General features: G+C 52.1%; 2 protein-coding genes across 2 annotated transcripts in view; both read right to left on the minus strand.

Annotated features, from left to right (window-relative positions):
• The window catches only part of VRK3 (vaccinia related kinase 3), a 39092-nt gene that overhangs the window by 20184 nt on the left and 6965 nt on the right, over window positions 1–11943 (minus strand). Inside the window, exons 4-8 of the mRNA XM_014550485.1 lie at window positions 7619–7774; window positions 6195–6383; window positions 3912–3970; window positions 1810–1876; window positions 693–777 (exon numbers count right to left, since the gene is read on the minus strand). Of these exons, the coding sequence (XP_014405971.1) occupies window positions 693–777; window positions 1810–1876; window positions 3912–3970; window positions 6195–6383; window positions 7619–7774 (556 nt within the window). The remainder of the gene's footprint in view (window positions 1–692; window positions 778–1809; window positions 1877–3911; window positions 3971–6194; window positions 6384–7618; window positions 7775–11943) is intronic.
• Window positions 9968–10645, minus strand: LOC102253140 (40S ribosomal protein S26-like). The gene is made up of 2 exons (XM_014550484.1): window positions 10607–10645; window positions 9968–10362 (listed from the first exon to the last, which is right to left on the minus strand). Exons 1-2 carry the CDS (start codon window positions 10621–10623, stop codon window positions 10032–10034), a joined length of 348 nt encoding a protein of 115 aa, XP_014405970.1. The 5' UTR covers window positions 10624–10645; the 3' UTR covers window positions 9968–10031.

An 11943-nucleotide genomic window follows, 5' to 3' on the forward strand; every position in this document is an offset into this window, starting at 1 on the left:
AGGGACCTGAGAGGTTAGAGCCATCTGGTCCCAGGCCCTTGGGGACAGCAGTCCATTCTCAGACCAGAAGCAGAGTGTGCCTGTGCCCAGACCAGACCTCGAGTCTCCTGGTGGGAGACGCCACCTCTGTGGGTGGGTGACAATGGGGGTGCTGACAAGGTGGGCCTGGTGACCCCTGAATGTCATCTATGTCTGCAGGTGACAAGGAGTAAACATGGGGGGAAAATATACAAATCTGGAGTGAGTGGGAGGAATAAGAATGGGAGAACTTCTGAATTCACAGGAAAGGAACCTGGGCGATGGGAGATCACTTGAAGTCTCCGATACGGGTCAGGAAACGTCTAAACCGGTCATGGGCATTGTGTGCTTCGGGTTGTCATCCAGGGCCGACTGAAGGCTCCTCCCCAGCATGGGGAGCACCAAGAACCTGGAAGACACGACATCCCAGGTGGAGAGATGACCGGGGAGCGAGCAGAACAAAGGACACCAAGGAAGGGTGCGGGGTGGCCCCGAGGTTCTGGTCCCAGGCACGATTAAGGGTTCTGATTGGTGGGGGATCCGCCTGGCTCAAGCAGGAGAAAGGAAGGAAGCAACTAACTGGCCAATGGCTCCAGGGCCCCAGCCACGTCCCAGCGCATGACAGGGAGAGAAAGGAAGGGACCAGTGGGTGGGTGGCAAGTTAGGCGACTCACCTGTACCTGTCCTGGTGAATGCCAAAACCAACACAGGTGGGGATGGCCAGTAAGGGGGTTGAGGACAGCTTCTTCCACTTGTTCACTATGGGAGGCAGGGACCTGAGAGGTTAGAGCCATCTGGTCCCAGGCCCTTGGGGACAGCAGTCCATTCTCAGACCAGAAGCAGAGTGTGCCTGTGCCCAGACCAGACCTCGAGTCTCCTGGTGGGAGACGCCACCTCTGTGGGTGGGTGACAATGGGGGTGCTGACAGGGTGGGCCTGGTGACCCCTGAATGTCATCTATGTCTGCAGGTGACAAGGGGTAAACATGGGGGAAAGAATATACAAATCTGGAGTGAGTGGGAGGAATAAGAATGGGAGAACTTCTGAATTCACAGGAAAGGAACCTGGGCGATGGGAGATCACTTGAAGTCTCCGATACGGGTCAGGAAATGTCTAAACTGGTCATGGTGCCACTAGATGTTAGCCCATCTTCCAGGACCTCCTTTGGATGGTACAGAGGCAGCAGAGTGCTGATAAAGTGACTAGATGTTAGCCCATTTTCCAGGATCTCCTTTGGATGGTACAGAGGCAGCAGAGTGCTGATAACAGTTTGATGGCTGGCTGTCCAGGGGAAAAGAGCTCTGGTTTGTACTGTTTGCCAATTTCTATGGTGTAAATACTCCCACCACGGTCACAGAACGTGGAGATGGGAAGGGATTTGTGGCAGCACAGTTATGTACTGGTCTCACCATCCAAGTACAAGGATATAAACAACCTCAAGGGTGTAGATTACAGAAATGTAGACAAATAATTATGAAGTGATGAGTTTTGAGTATTTATTACCCTTCTTCTTAATCTAACTTATTGAATTGTTAGTTGATGTGATTAATTTAAATAAGGGCTATGTTTAACAACTGGCTTGAACTAATTTTGAAATTTTAACACTTGGCTCTCAAGAGCTGGCATGAGCTGGCCTCCACCCATGTTGTCTGCCCCGTGAGGCCTGAGGACTGAGGGGTGACAGGGCCTTCTGTTTAAGCCCCACCCTCCCCACACCTTCAGGGAGAAGCCAGGTGTTCTGACCAAGCTGGTACCTCCAGGTCTTCCCTCTTGCCCACTCCCTGCAGCGTACCTTGCGAAAGCTTGGCGGCCCGCAGGAAGAAGTTCTGCTCATTGAACAAGCGCCCATCCTTGGCATCCTAGTGTGGGGTGGAGGGGAGGAGGTTGTCACACTGGAATCTCTTAGACAAGGGGTCCCAGATCACCACTGCTGGCCAACTATTACCCCAGGGTAATGGCAGCAACAACTCAGGTTCCCGGCAAGTCCCGCAGATCGGAACCAAATCCCCAGGGTGCCACACGAGGACCCGAATCGGAGACTTCAAGTGATCACCCATCGCCCAGGTTCCTTTCCTTTCTTTTATGATGGGACCTGCAAGTTTTCCCCAAACACGGCCTTCAGCTAGAAACTAGATTCCCAAGCCTCCGCTGAAGTGAGGAAGGACCACAGGACAAGTTCTGGCCAACGGGGAGGTGAGCAAAAGCGATGTGGGCAGCTCCCAGGCTATGCCCTCAATGGGCTGGGCAGGCTCTCCCCTTCCTCTCTGTCCCTGTGGCTGGAATGCATACGCGACAGTGGGAGCGGGAGCAGCCATTTCAGCCCACAGATGAAGGTTATGGGCTGAGGATGCTGGAGCAACAAGAGAGAAGGAAACTGGACCCCTTGGTTATGGAACCGTCATATCAGCCCTGGACCACTGTCCCAGACTTCTCTAAGTGAAAGAGAATAAAATAGTACGTTTGCTAAGACCATTGTTAATACTGGGACATTTTCCCCCAGCAGTAAAACCAAATAAATTATTTAAATACAACCAGTACAGCTGGTTTCATAAGAGCATAGGGTCAAAGAGAAGTCGTTTCAGAACCCGTCTGCCTACCTTCCTTCCTTCCTTTCCTCCCTCCCTCCCTCCCTTCTTTCTTTCTTTCTATAAAGCACCCACTGTGTGCTCGATATTGTTCTGGGCACTGGAGATACAGCTGTGAACAAAGAATCTTGAGTGCTGGATTCCCTGGGGAACAAGGTAACTAACTACCCGGCAGGCTTGCTTGGAAACGCTCAGCCCAGAGTCGGGCACGGAACAGGCGCTCAACAAGCAGGTGCTATTACTTATCTGTGAGCCTGGCTCCGGAACCCTCGCTCTAAACCACTCACATGGCCTCCATCCATCTAGGGCCAAGAGAGGGACCCAATCCAGCTGCCCCAGTTTTCCAGGGGGGTGAGAATGGGTAAGAAAATATGAAGAAATAAAAGTCACCCAGGATCCCAGCACTCACGCCCTGGCCGGTGTGGCTCAGGGGAGACATGGAGGTTCCTCTCCCTTCCCCAGGTACTGATCCCTGGGCACTTCCTCACAAACACAGAGCACCACAGGGTCTGGGGTTTGAGTCCCGGTCTAGGGCACGTACCTGGGTTACAGGTTTGTCCCCCAGCCCTGGTTGGGGTGTGTGCGGGAGGCAACCAATCGATGTGTCTTTCTCACATCAATATTCCCCCCTCCCCCGCCCCCTGCCCCTCCCTTCCACTCTCTCTAAAAATCAATAGAAAAATACCCTCAGGTGAGGACTAACAAATAAGCAATCCCGGCATCAGGGATGGTGGTGGAGCCCGACACGCCCATGCCCTTTACTAGGTGCCTCCTCCAGGCTGAATGACGTGACTGGCCTGGCTGCTCTCACTTCCTCCATTTATTTTTTTCTTTCTGGCCCCTCGAGTACGTGTTTCCTGTGAGTGCATGTTTCCTGTGTTTGAAAAGGTCAGGCATGACTTCCCTGACTCCTCAGCACAGGCACCCCATCTGATTGGTTCTCTGCTGAGCCCCAACACCCAGCACAGTTTTATATTATGGTTGGTGCTCAGTAAATACAGCTGTGAGGCAGGCGGTAGTGGGCAGACGGGCCACCTGACCTGGCTATTACTGGCTCCACCTCCCAGGTGAGGAGAGTCATCTCAGAGAGGGAGGCGCGTGCCCTGATCGCAGAGCTGGGAAGTGTGAGAGGCATGAGGGCCCTGGGAGATGAAGAACCTGAGGCCCGGCCCAGTCCCACTGCCCCTGGCTCTCCTGCCTGCCCCAGCCCACAGAGAGGCCTGGAGATCCAGGGTGCACTTGCCAAAGCCCCAGACCCTCCCTCAGCGCGTCCCTCCCCGGCCCAGGGAACGCCCCCAGGCCCACTCACTAGTTTCAGCGTGAATCTTTGTTTCTGGCCACTCGAATCGGAGGCGGAGACAGGCTCAGCTGTGGACGGACAAAATGAGCAAGGTTATGATCTACAGCCAGCATGTCAAACTCACGGCCCGCATGCAGCCCGCCCACTGCGCGTCTGACATGCTTGATCTACAGGGAGAGTGAGCGACAGCGTCCTCAAACTTCCCAGGAACGAGCGGCAGTGCTGGTTCCCTGGTTCCCACAGGGCCCAGTGCATTCTTGGTTTCCAAGAGCGGATGCTCCGTGTTTTCAGACAGCTTCCTTTTCTCTGCCTCCTTCTCTCTCTGGGAATACCCAGCTATGAAAAGGGTTATGAACACAGCAGATCTGAGACTGCTCTCCTTGGAAAAGCCTGCTCCAAGGCGACCCTCGCTGGATTTCGGGAGGGTCTGGCATTCTCTAACCAGTCAGAGGGGCTCCCTGTGCACACACTTGTGCTCAACACCTGCTTTCCTGCCGAGTGTCTGGAACGGTGGTGTGTTCCAGCAGAGGGGGCCTACATGACAGCCCCAATATAAACCCTGGTGCAGAGTCTCTAACGAGTGTCCCGGGTCAACACCATGCCACATGTGCTGTCACGTCTCAGTGTGCATCTGTGTGACTCCACGGGGAAAGGGCCCTGAAGTTGCACTGGTTGGCCTCCCTTTGCCGACTGCTGGTCCTCTCCCTGTGATGGATCACGGCGTGAGAGGCCTGTGGTCCTCCTAGTGCAGTGGTTCTCAACCTGTGGGCCGCGACCCCTTTGGCGGTCGAACGACCCTTTCACAGGGGTCACCTAAGACCATCCTGCATATCAGATATTTACATTACGATTCATAACAGTAGCAACATGACAGTTATGAAGTAGCAACGAAAATAATTTTATGGTTGGGTCACAACATGAGGAACTGGATTTAAAGGGCCAGAAGGTTGAGAACTGCTGTCCTAGTGCATCCCTGAGCCTAGGTGGTCCTGGGGACCCTGACAAACTCTCTGCCTTTGTCTACATGTATGGGTAAGTGCCATGTGACGGAGGCAGCTCCCCTTCCAGGAGGACTTGTTGCCTTAGCCCAGCCCCACCTTCTCGTCACGGGCAACCTTCAGCCCCTCGGGGATCCCTCAGCTGCAGATCCAGGGCGGCCATAGGCTGGTCAAGGGGATCCAAAGGCCCAGCCCTGCTGGCCTGACATGGGACCCGAAGAAGGACCACCTCTGCCCCGGAGCCCCCAGGGGCCAGCTCAGGCTGCACCGAGGCCTCTGCAACAGCCCCCTCCTTCCTCTCCCCTCCCCGGGTACTGGTCCCTGGCACTTCCTCATAAGCACCTTGCGTGCTGTCCCACTCTGCATCATTGTAAACCCTGCGATGTCTCCGGCCCTGTGCTAAGTGTGTGCTTTACACACGCCCTTTCCTTTAACACTCAGGACAGCCTTAGGGAAGCAGATCTACTAATATACTATTACTGTTGCTGCCGTTGTTAGTGCCACCTGACATATGAGATGAGAAAGCTAAACCTTAGCAAGGCCACGCCACAAGGGAGGCTTTGTGCCAGGCCAGCCTGGGTTCAAGCTCAGTCCTGCCATCAACTCTGTGTGACTCTGTCCGAGGTGCTAAACCTCTCTGGGCCTTCCTTGCCATGTCTGTAAAATAGGAAGCCCACCCCTGAGAGGGACGCAAGGATTCAGAGGGCACAGATCACAGCTGGCTTCATCTCTCACGTGTGCCACTCAATGAACCCATTGAGCGGGAGCCCAGCACCACACCGGGCACACCGGGAGCGCCGGGAGCGCTCAATGTGTGGCTTTCAAAATTTAACAGGCATGAGGGCCACAGCCAGTAAGGAGCAGAGCTGCCCCAGCCGGGGCCTAGCTCATCCTACAGCCCGTGAACTGAGCCATCGCCGGCTGTCCCAGGAGGCTCTCTGCGTCCTCCCTCTTTTTCTCCCTTCGTGTCCACCCTTCCTTCGTCATCCCGGCTGTAAGATTTCTGGAGCCAGACTCTGGCTAGTTATTCCCATCTCTGGGATTCGTTTTCCTCATCTATAGAATGGGGTTAAGGACAGTGCTGATGTCCTGAGACTGTTGTAAGAATCAGGTGAGTTAAGAAGTACATGGGCCCTCTGCATTGGCGGGTTCTGCATCTGTGGATGCAACCAACTGCTGACTGAAAATGTTTGCAGGGTGGGATGGGGGGAGGAAGTTATATTATTGCTGAGTGTATTATGCCCAAGATGGCCCGGCCCAGCCCAGCACCTGCCCACTTGTAAACGGAGTGTACCTTCATAGAAAATGCCCTGGTCGTCTCTGGTCTGCAGGGATCCCAGCTTCCAGTGTCGTCCATTCTTGTCCATCAGCACTGTCCCCGTGGGCAAAGCCTCAAGGGAGATGGTCACACGCCTCCGCTTCAGTGTCTGAGGGCTTTTCTTCTTCATCTGCGGGCTGCTTTTGGGGGTTAGAGGACTGCCCCCTGCAGCAGGACGGCCAGAATAAAGGAAAATCCAGGAGAGAAAAGTTGAATGAATAATGAGACAATAATCATAGTTCTGTTCATTTACTCATTTGTTCAATGAAAAACAACAACAAAATGGTTCCTGAAACCTCTCATGGGTCAGGTCTTTGTGACAAAGACATGAGTCAGACCTGGGCCTCTCCCACCAGAGCCCCTACTTGGATTGGTGAGTCTAACCTGGACACAGCCCGTCAGGCAAGGCAGTACAGAGAGATATGAAAAGGAGACTGACTGTGCCTGGAGAAGTCAGGGAAGGCTTCCAGGAGGAGGGGACATTGGAGTTCGGTCCTGATGAATGAACAGAACTTGCCAGGGGGAAAAAGACATTCTAGACATGCAACCAAAAACATCCCGAGACAGGACCTGGCCTTGTGCTAAGTATAAAGACATTTGTTAGGCTGAGGCCCTGCCCTTGACTGGCTCCCAGGCTGGCAAGAGAATGGGGTGGCGTGGTGAGGAGGAAACGGTATCAGCTGGACATGGACACAGGAAAAAAATACGAACATCCCCATCCCTCCCACCTACCATCTACCCAAAGCACAAGAGGTAGTGGGGCCTACAGGATAACAAGGGACAAAGAGGAGACACCTCGGGCTGCGACTTCAGATCTCAGGGCCTGGGAGGGCGGAGACCGGCTTGTGGTCCTCACGCCTCCTTTACTCACTGGCTGCCTTGAGAGCCTAGAGGGGACTTGCGCTCAAATGACCGGCACTGGCACTGTGGGTGCGCAGACGGAGAGCACAGAGAGGCTCTGAGGGGGAGGAGATGGCCTTGACCCAGCCTGTGGTGCTCGGAAAAGGCTTCCTGGAGACCTGAGCCCGTGCTGGGGAAGTGGCCGCGCCAGCAAAGCAGGCAGAGTGCCCTGCTGAGGGGACAGACAGGCAAAGACCAGAGGCTGGGGCCCTAACAGCACCTCCAGAAAGTAAGTTTTCCGCGCACAGGGTTGTGGTGAGAGCTAAGACAGGAACCAGCCACACCGAGTCTCAGATGCCAGGTTGACGAGGTGAGACTGTGGGGCAACGGGAACAGCAGGTGACTGTGAGCAGGGAGGGAGGGGGTCAACTCTGGAGGGGGAACCTGGGGGCTGGGATAAGGGTCCAGGCAGGTGTGAGTGACGCCTGAGCACCCAGACACTGTCCGATGACCTGCCTTTAAACCATCCCGAGTCAGGCCAGATTGATCCTAACATTTACCTTTGGGCTTCAAGGTATTAATACCTTTGGGACTCAAGGTATCTTCAGACCCAGAACTGCCGCAGTTTGACAAGATGGATGATGAAGACGTGCTACAGCTGGACCATTTCACTCTCTTGGGAGAGGATTCATAACTGGGGTTCTTTCTCCTTGAGCCTAGGGAAAGGAAGACCGAATGCAAACTGGAGTTACGAAGGCCCTTCCCAGGGAACATGAAACCAGAAACCCAAGTTCAGAGTCAACCACTCTCTTCCCTTTGACCCTCACAGCCAGGTCTTGCTACTTCTTCGGGGGGCTTGGTCTCTCTTGTATCACTTTGTCACTCTCTTCTGTCTTTTAGGTAATTTCTCCAGATCTATCTTCTAGTTCACAATTCTCTCTTCCGCTTTGTCTGGTCTGCAGTGTAAACAATCCAATAAGTTTCTGATTGCCATGAGATTCGTTTTCATCATCATAGGTGTTGTTTGGCTCTTTCCCAGGTCTGCCAGGTCAAATCTAACTAGCTTTTGTTCCTTCATTGTATTTTTAACTTCTTCCTTTATTTCTTTACCAGGGGTCCTCAAACTGCGGCCCGCGGGCCACATGCGGCCCGCCGAAAACATTTATCCGGCCCGCCAGGTGTTTTTGCCGCCGCTGCCTGTCCTGCTTAGCAGCCGACTCGTCCCGGGCCCACAGTGCGCATGTGTGGAATGTCTGAGGGACAGTGAACTGGCCCCCTGTTTAAAAAGTTTGAGGACCTCTGCTGTAAACACATTAAAGGTGTTTTGCACGTAGCCTCATCTGTTAATTCCAAGGTGTCTGGTCAGCGCAGGTCTGATTCTGTGGTTTGTTGTTCTTCCTGACAGTGGCTTGTTTCCTGGTATCTTCTGATTGGTTGAGAGCTCACATACCCGTGGGAATTCTCTCAGGTCAATCTTTAAAGGGTGCTCCACAAAAAGATATGCCTCAGTTGGGGAGGGGCACCCACACCTCATCACTCACTTTACACTAACTTTTCCCCGTGGGTTTTCTTGGGGCTGCACAGTTCCGTATGAATGCTGGCCCCAAACTGGTGAGGATGCAAGTTCTTGGCTAGAAATTCTTAGATAGGACATTCCGCCTTTTTTTTTTCATCCACAACCAGGGTGAGACAGACAAATGTCACCACCAATTTCCTGTGTGAAAAAATTTTTTGTTCTAGTTTACCTACTAAGGAGTCCTAGACTTTAGAGGTCTCCAACCTTACCTCCCATGCTTCTCAGGCTCTAAGCTTTGTCTCCTGTAGCCCATTAAAACCCAGGCTGGAGGCCACCAAACAGCCCAGGACCAACACCACCTACAGCACTTGCTCAGCCTGTGGATCGGCTTTCTCATTGTTTTCACTTCTATAGAATTCTCTTTCAACTCAACCCTTTGTTTTCTTTAATCCTGACCTGAGGCTATGTTTATTAACTTTAGAGAGAGGAAAAGAGAGAGAAACATCGATTGGTTGTGTCTCGCACATACCCCAACCAGGGACAGAACTCACAAGCTAAGTATGTGCCCTGACCAGGAATTGAACTCGTGACCTTTGGGTGTATGGGATAAGGCTCCAAACAACTGAGCCACACTGGCCAGGGCAGCCCTTTGTTCTAAAAAGAGATATTCTTGCTGGGCCGGCATGGCTCAGTGGTTGAGCGTCGACCTATGAACCAGGAGGTCACGGCTCAATTGCCGGTCAGGGTACATGCCTGGTTGCACGTTCGATACCCAGTGGGGGGCATGCAGGAGGCAGCCTATCAATGATTTTCTCTCATCATTGATGTTTCAATCTCTCTCTCCCTCTCCCTTCCTCTCTGGAATCAATAAGAATATATTTTAAAAATAAGTATGATTTTAGCCCTAACCAGTTTGGCTTAATGCATAGAGCATCGGCCTGTGGACTGAAGGGTCCTGGGTTAGATTTCCGTCAAGGGCATGTACCTTGGGTGCAGGCTCGAACCCTGGCCCTAGCTGGAGTATGTTCGGGAGGCAACTAATTGACGTGTCTCTCTCACATCAATGTTTCTGTCTCTCCGTTTCTCCCCTTCACTCTCTCTTTTAAAAAAATCTAAGGAAAATATCCTCAGATGAAGGTTAACAACAACAACAAAACACACATATGTTATTATTGATTTCAGAGAGAGGAAGGGAGAGGGAGAGAGAGAGACAGAAACCTCAATGATGAGAGAGAATCATCATCGATCAGCTGCCTCCTGTACATCCCCCACTAAGGAGTGAGCTCAAAACCCAGGCATGTGCTGGGAATTGAACCCAGATCTCCTGGTTCATGGGTCAACGTTTAAGCATTGAGACATACTGGCCAGGCCAGACTTTTTTTTCTTTTTTTTGAAATACAATTTCCATTTATTTTTCCCCCAGAGAACTTTTCTTCACTCTTTAAAGACTCAGCTCTTTACATGGGCTTTGGTGGAGGTTGTGGGGCAGCACCCACAGGTCTGAATCGGGGTGGGGGTGTTCGGTCCTTCTGGGCTTCATGAGAACGGTTCCTGACTACCCTGCTGTGAATGGCACAGCTCACACAGTAATGCAGCTTCACATACAGCTTAGGAAGCACACAGGCGTCGAAGACACTCGCTTTGGAGATGTCCCTAACGGCTGTGGCCTCCGCTATGTTTCGAATGACAAACTTCTTAATGGCCTTGTCCTTGGGCACACACCGGGCGCAGCTGGTGCAACGAATAGGCTGCACATGGCCTCGGCCTTTTTTGGCACGACCGTTATTCCTTCTTTTCTTTTCAATTTTATTGATTTTTTACAGAGAGGAAGGGAGAGGGATAGAGACTTAGAAACATCAATGAGAGAGAAACATCGATGAGAGAGAAACATCGATCAGCTGCCTCCTGCACACCTCCCACTGGGGATGTGTCCACAACCAAGGTACATGCCCTTGACCGGAATCGAACCTGGGACCTTTCAGTCCGCAGGCTGATGCTCTATCCACTGAGCCAAACCGGTTAGGGCATATTCCTTCTTTTCTTGGTCATCTTGGAAATGAGGACCCGAGAGAGGCCAGACTTATTTTAATAAGAAAAATAAATCCATTCATTTGTTTCTACTCTTGAAGTAGCATTTTCTGATACTGGCAGCCAAACACAATCCCAAATGATACAATGAGTGCTGCTGAACGTTCTGCCATGTATGCCAACTCCCTTCGGTGGCTTTCAGGTAAGTATACATCTCCATCGACCAGGATCTGTGCTTGGACTTTCCACTGGGCAGGACCCATAGCTGATGTGTCATTCATTTAGTCAGCCAATCGATAAGATTGTGCCAGGGATGGTCCTGAGTGCTGTGCAAACAAACCACAGTCAACACAGCTTACAAACTACAATGAATTCCTGCCCTTATGGATCCTAAAGATGAGAAGCAATAGAAATAAGTAAAATACTGTACTCAATAGGGTTGATACGTACAAGTACCAAAAGGCAATATAAAGCAGGGGCAGGGGGTAGGGAGTGTCATATGTAGGGAAGGTGTGATTTTATTTGACTTTTAAATATATTTTTATTGACTTCAGAAAGGAAGGAAGAGGGAGAGAGATAGAAACATCAATGATGAGAGAGAATCATTGATCGGCTGCCTCCTGCACGCCCCCTACTGGGGACTGAGCCCGCAACCCGGGCATCGGGGCATGTGCCCTTGACCAGAATCGAACCCAGGACCCTTCAGTCTGTAAGCCGACGCTCTATCCACTGAGCCAAACTGGCTAGGGCGAGAAGGTGTGATTTTTAATTAGACATGTCGGGAAAGGCCTTCCTGAGAAGGCAACTACTGACTAAAGACCTGAAGGAAGTGGGAGAGTGGAAAGAACAGAGGGAACAGCAAGTGCAATGGCTCAGAGGCCCAGGCATGCCTGAGGTGTGGAGGAAGAGGGAGGAGGCCTAGGTGGCTGGAGATGCATAAGCAACAACAAGAGGGTTTGGAGAGGAGCTGGGAGAATATGGGGACCTGATCATGTCAGGCCTAACCTGGGAAGGTGCTGAGGAGAGGAAGGGCAGGGTCTGACTTTGTTTTAACGGGATCTGTCAGGCTGCCATGTAGAAAACCGTAGAGAGAGAAGGGGGACCAGGGGAAGGTTTCTTCAACAATATTAGTGACAGGCGAGGGTGGGATGGACCAGGGTGGTGGCAGAGGAGGTGGCAGGAAGTGGTCTGATTCGGCACTGATTTTAAACAGACAAGATTTGCCAGAGGGTTAAAACTGTGGGTGGGAGAGAGAGGGGACTTAGGATGACTCCATGGTCAGCTCTGAGAAACTAGATAAACAGAGTTGCCATTTACCATGATGGGGAAGTCTACGGGAAC

The sequence above is a fragment of the Myotis brandtii genome, unplaced genomic scaffold (genome assembly GCF_000412655.1).
Source record: "Myotis brandtii unplaced genomic scaffold, ASM41265v1 scaffold601, whole genome shotgun sequence".
NCBI lineage: Eukaryota > Metazoa > Chordata > Mammalia > Chiroptera > Vespertilionidae > Myotis > Myotis brandtii.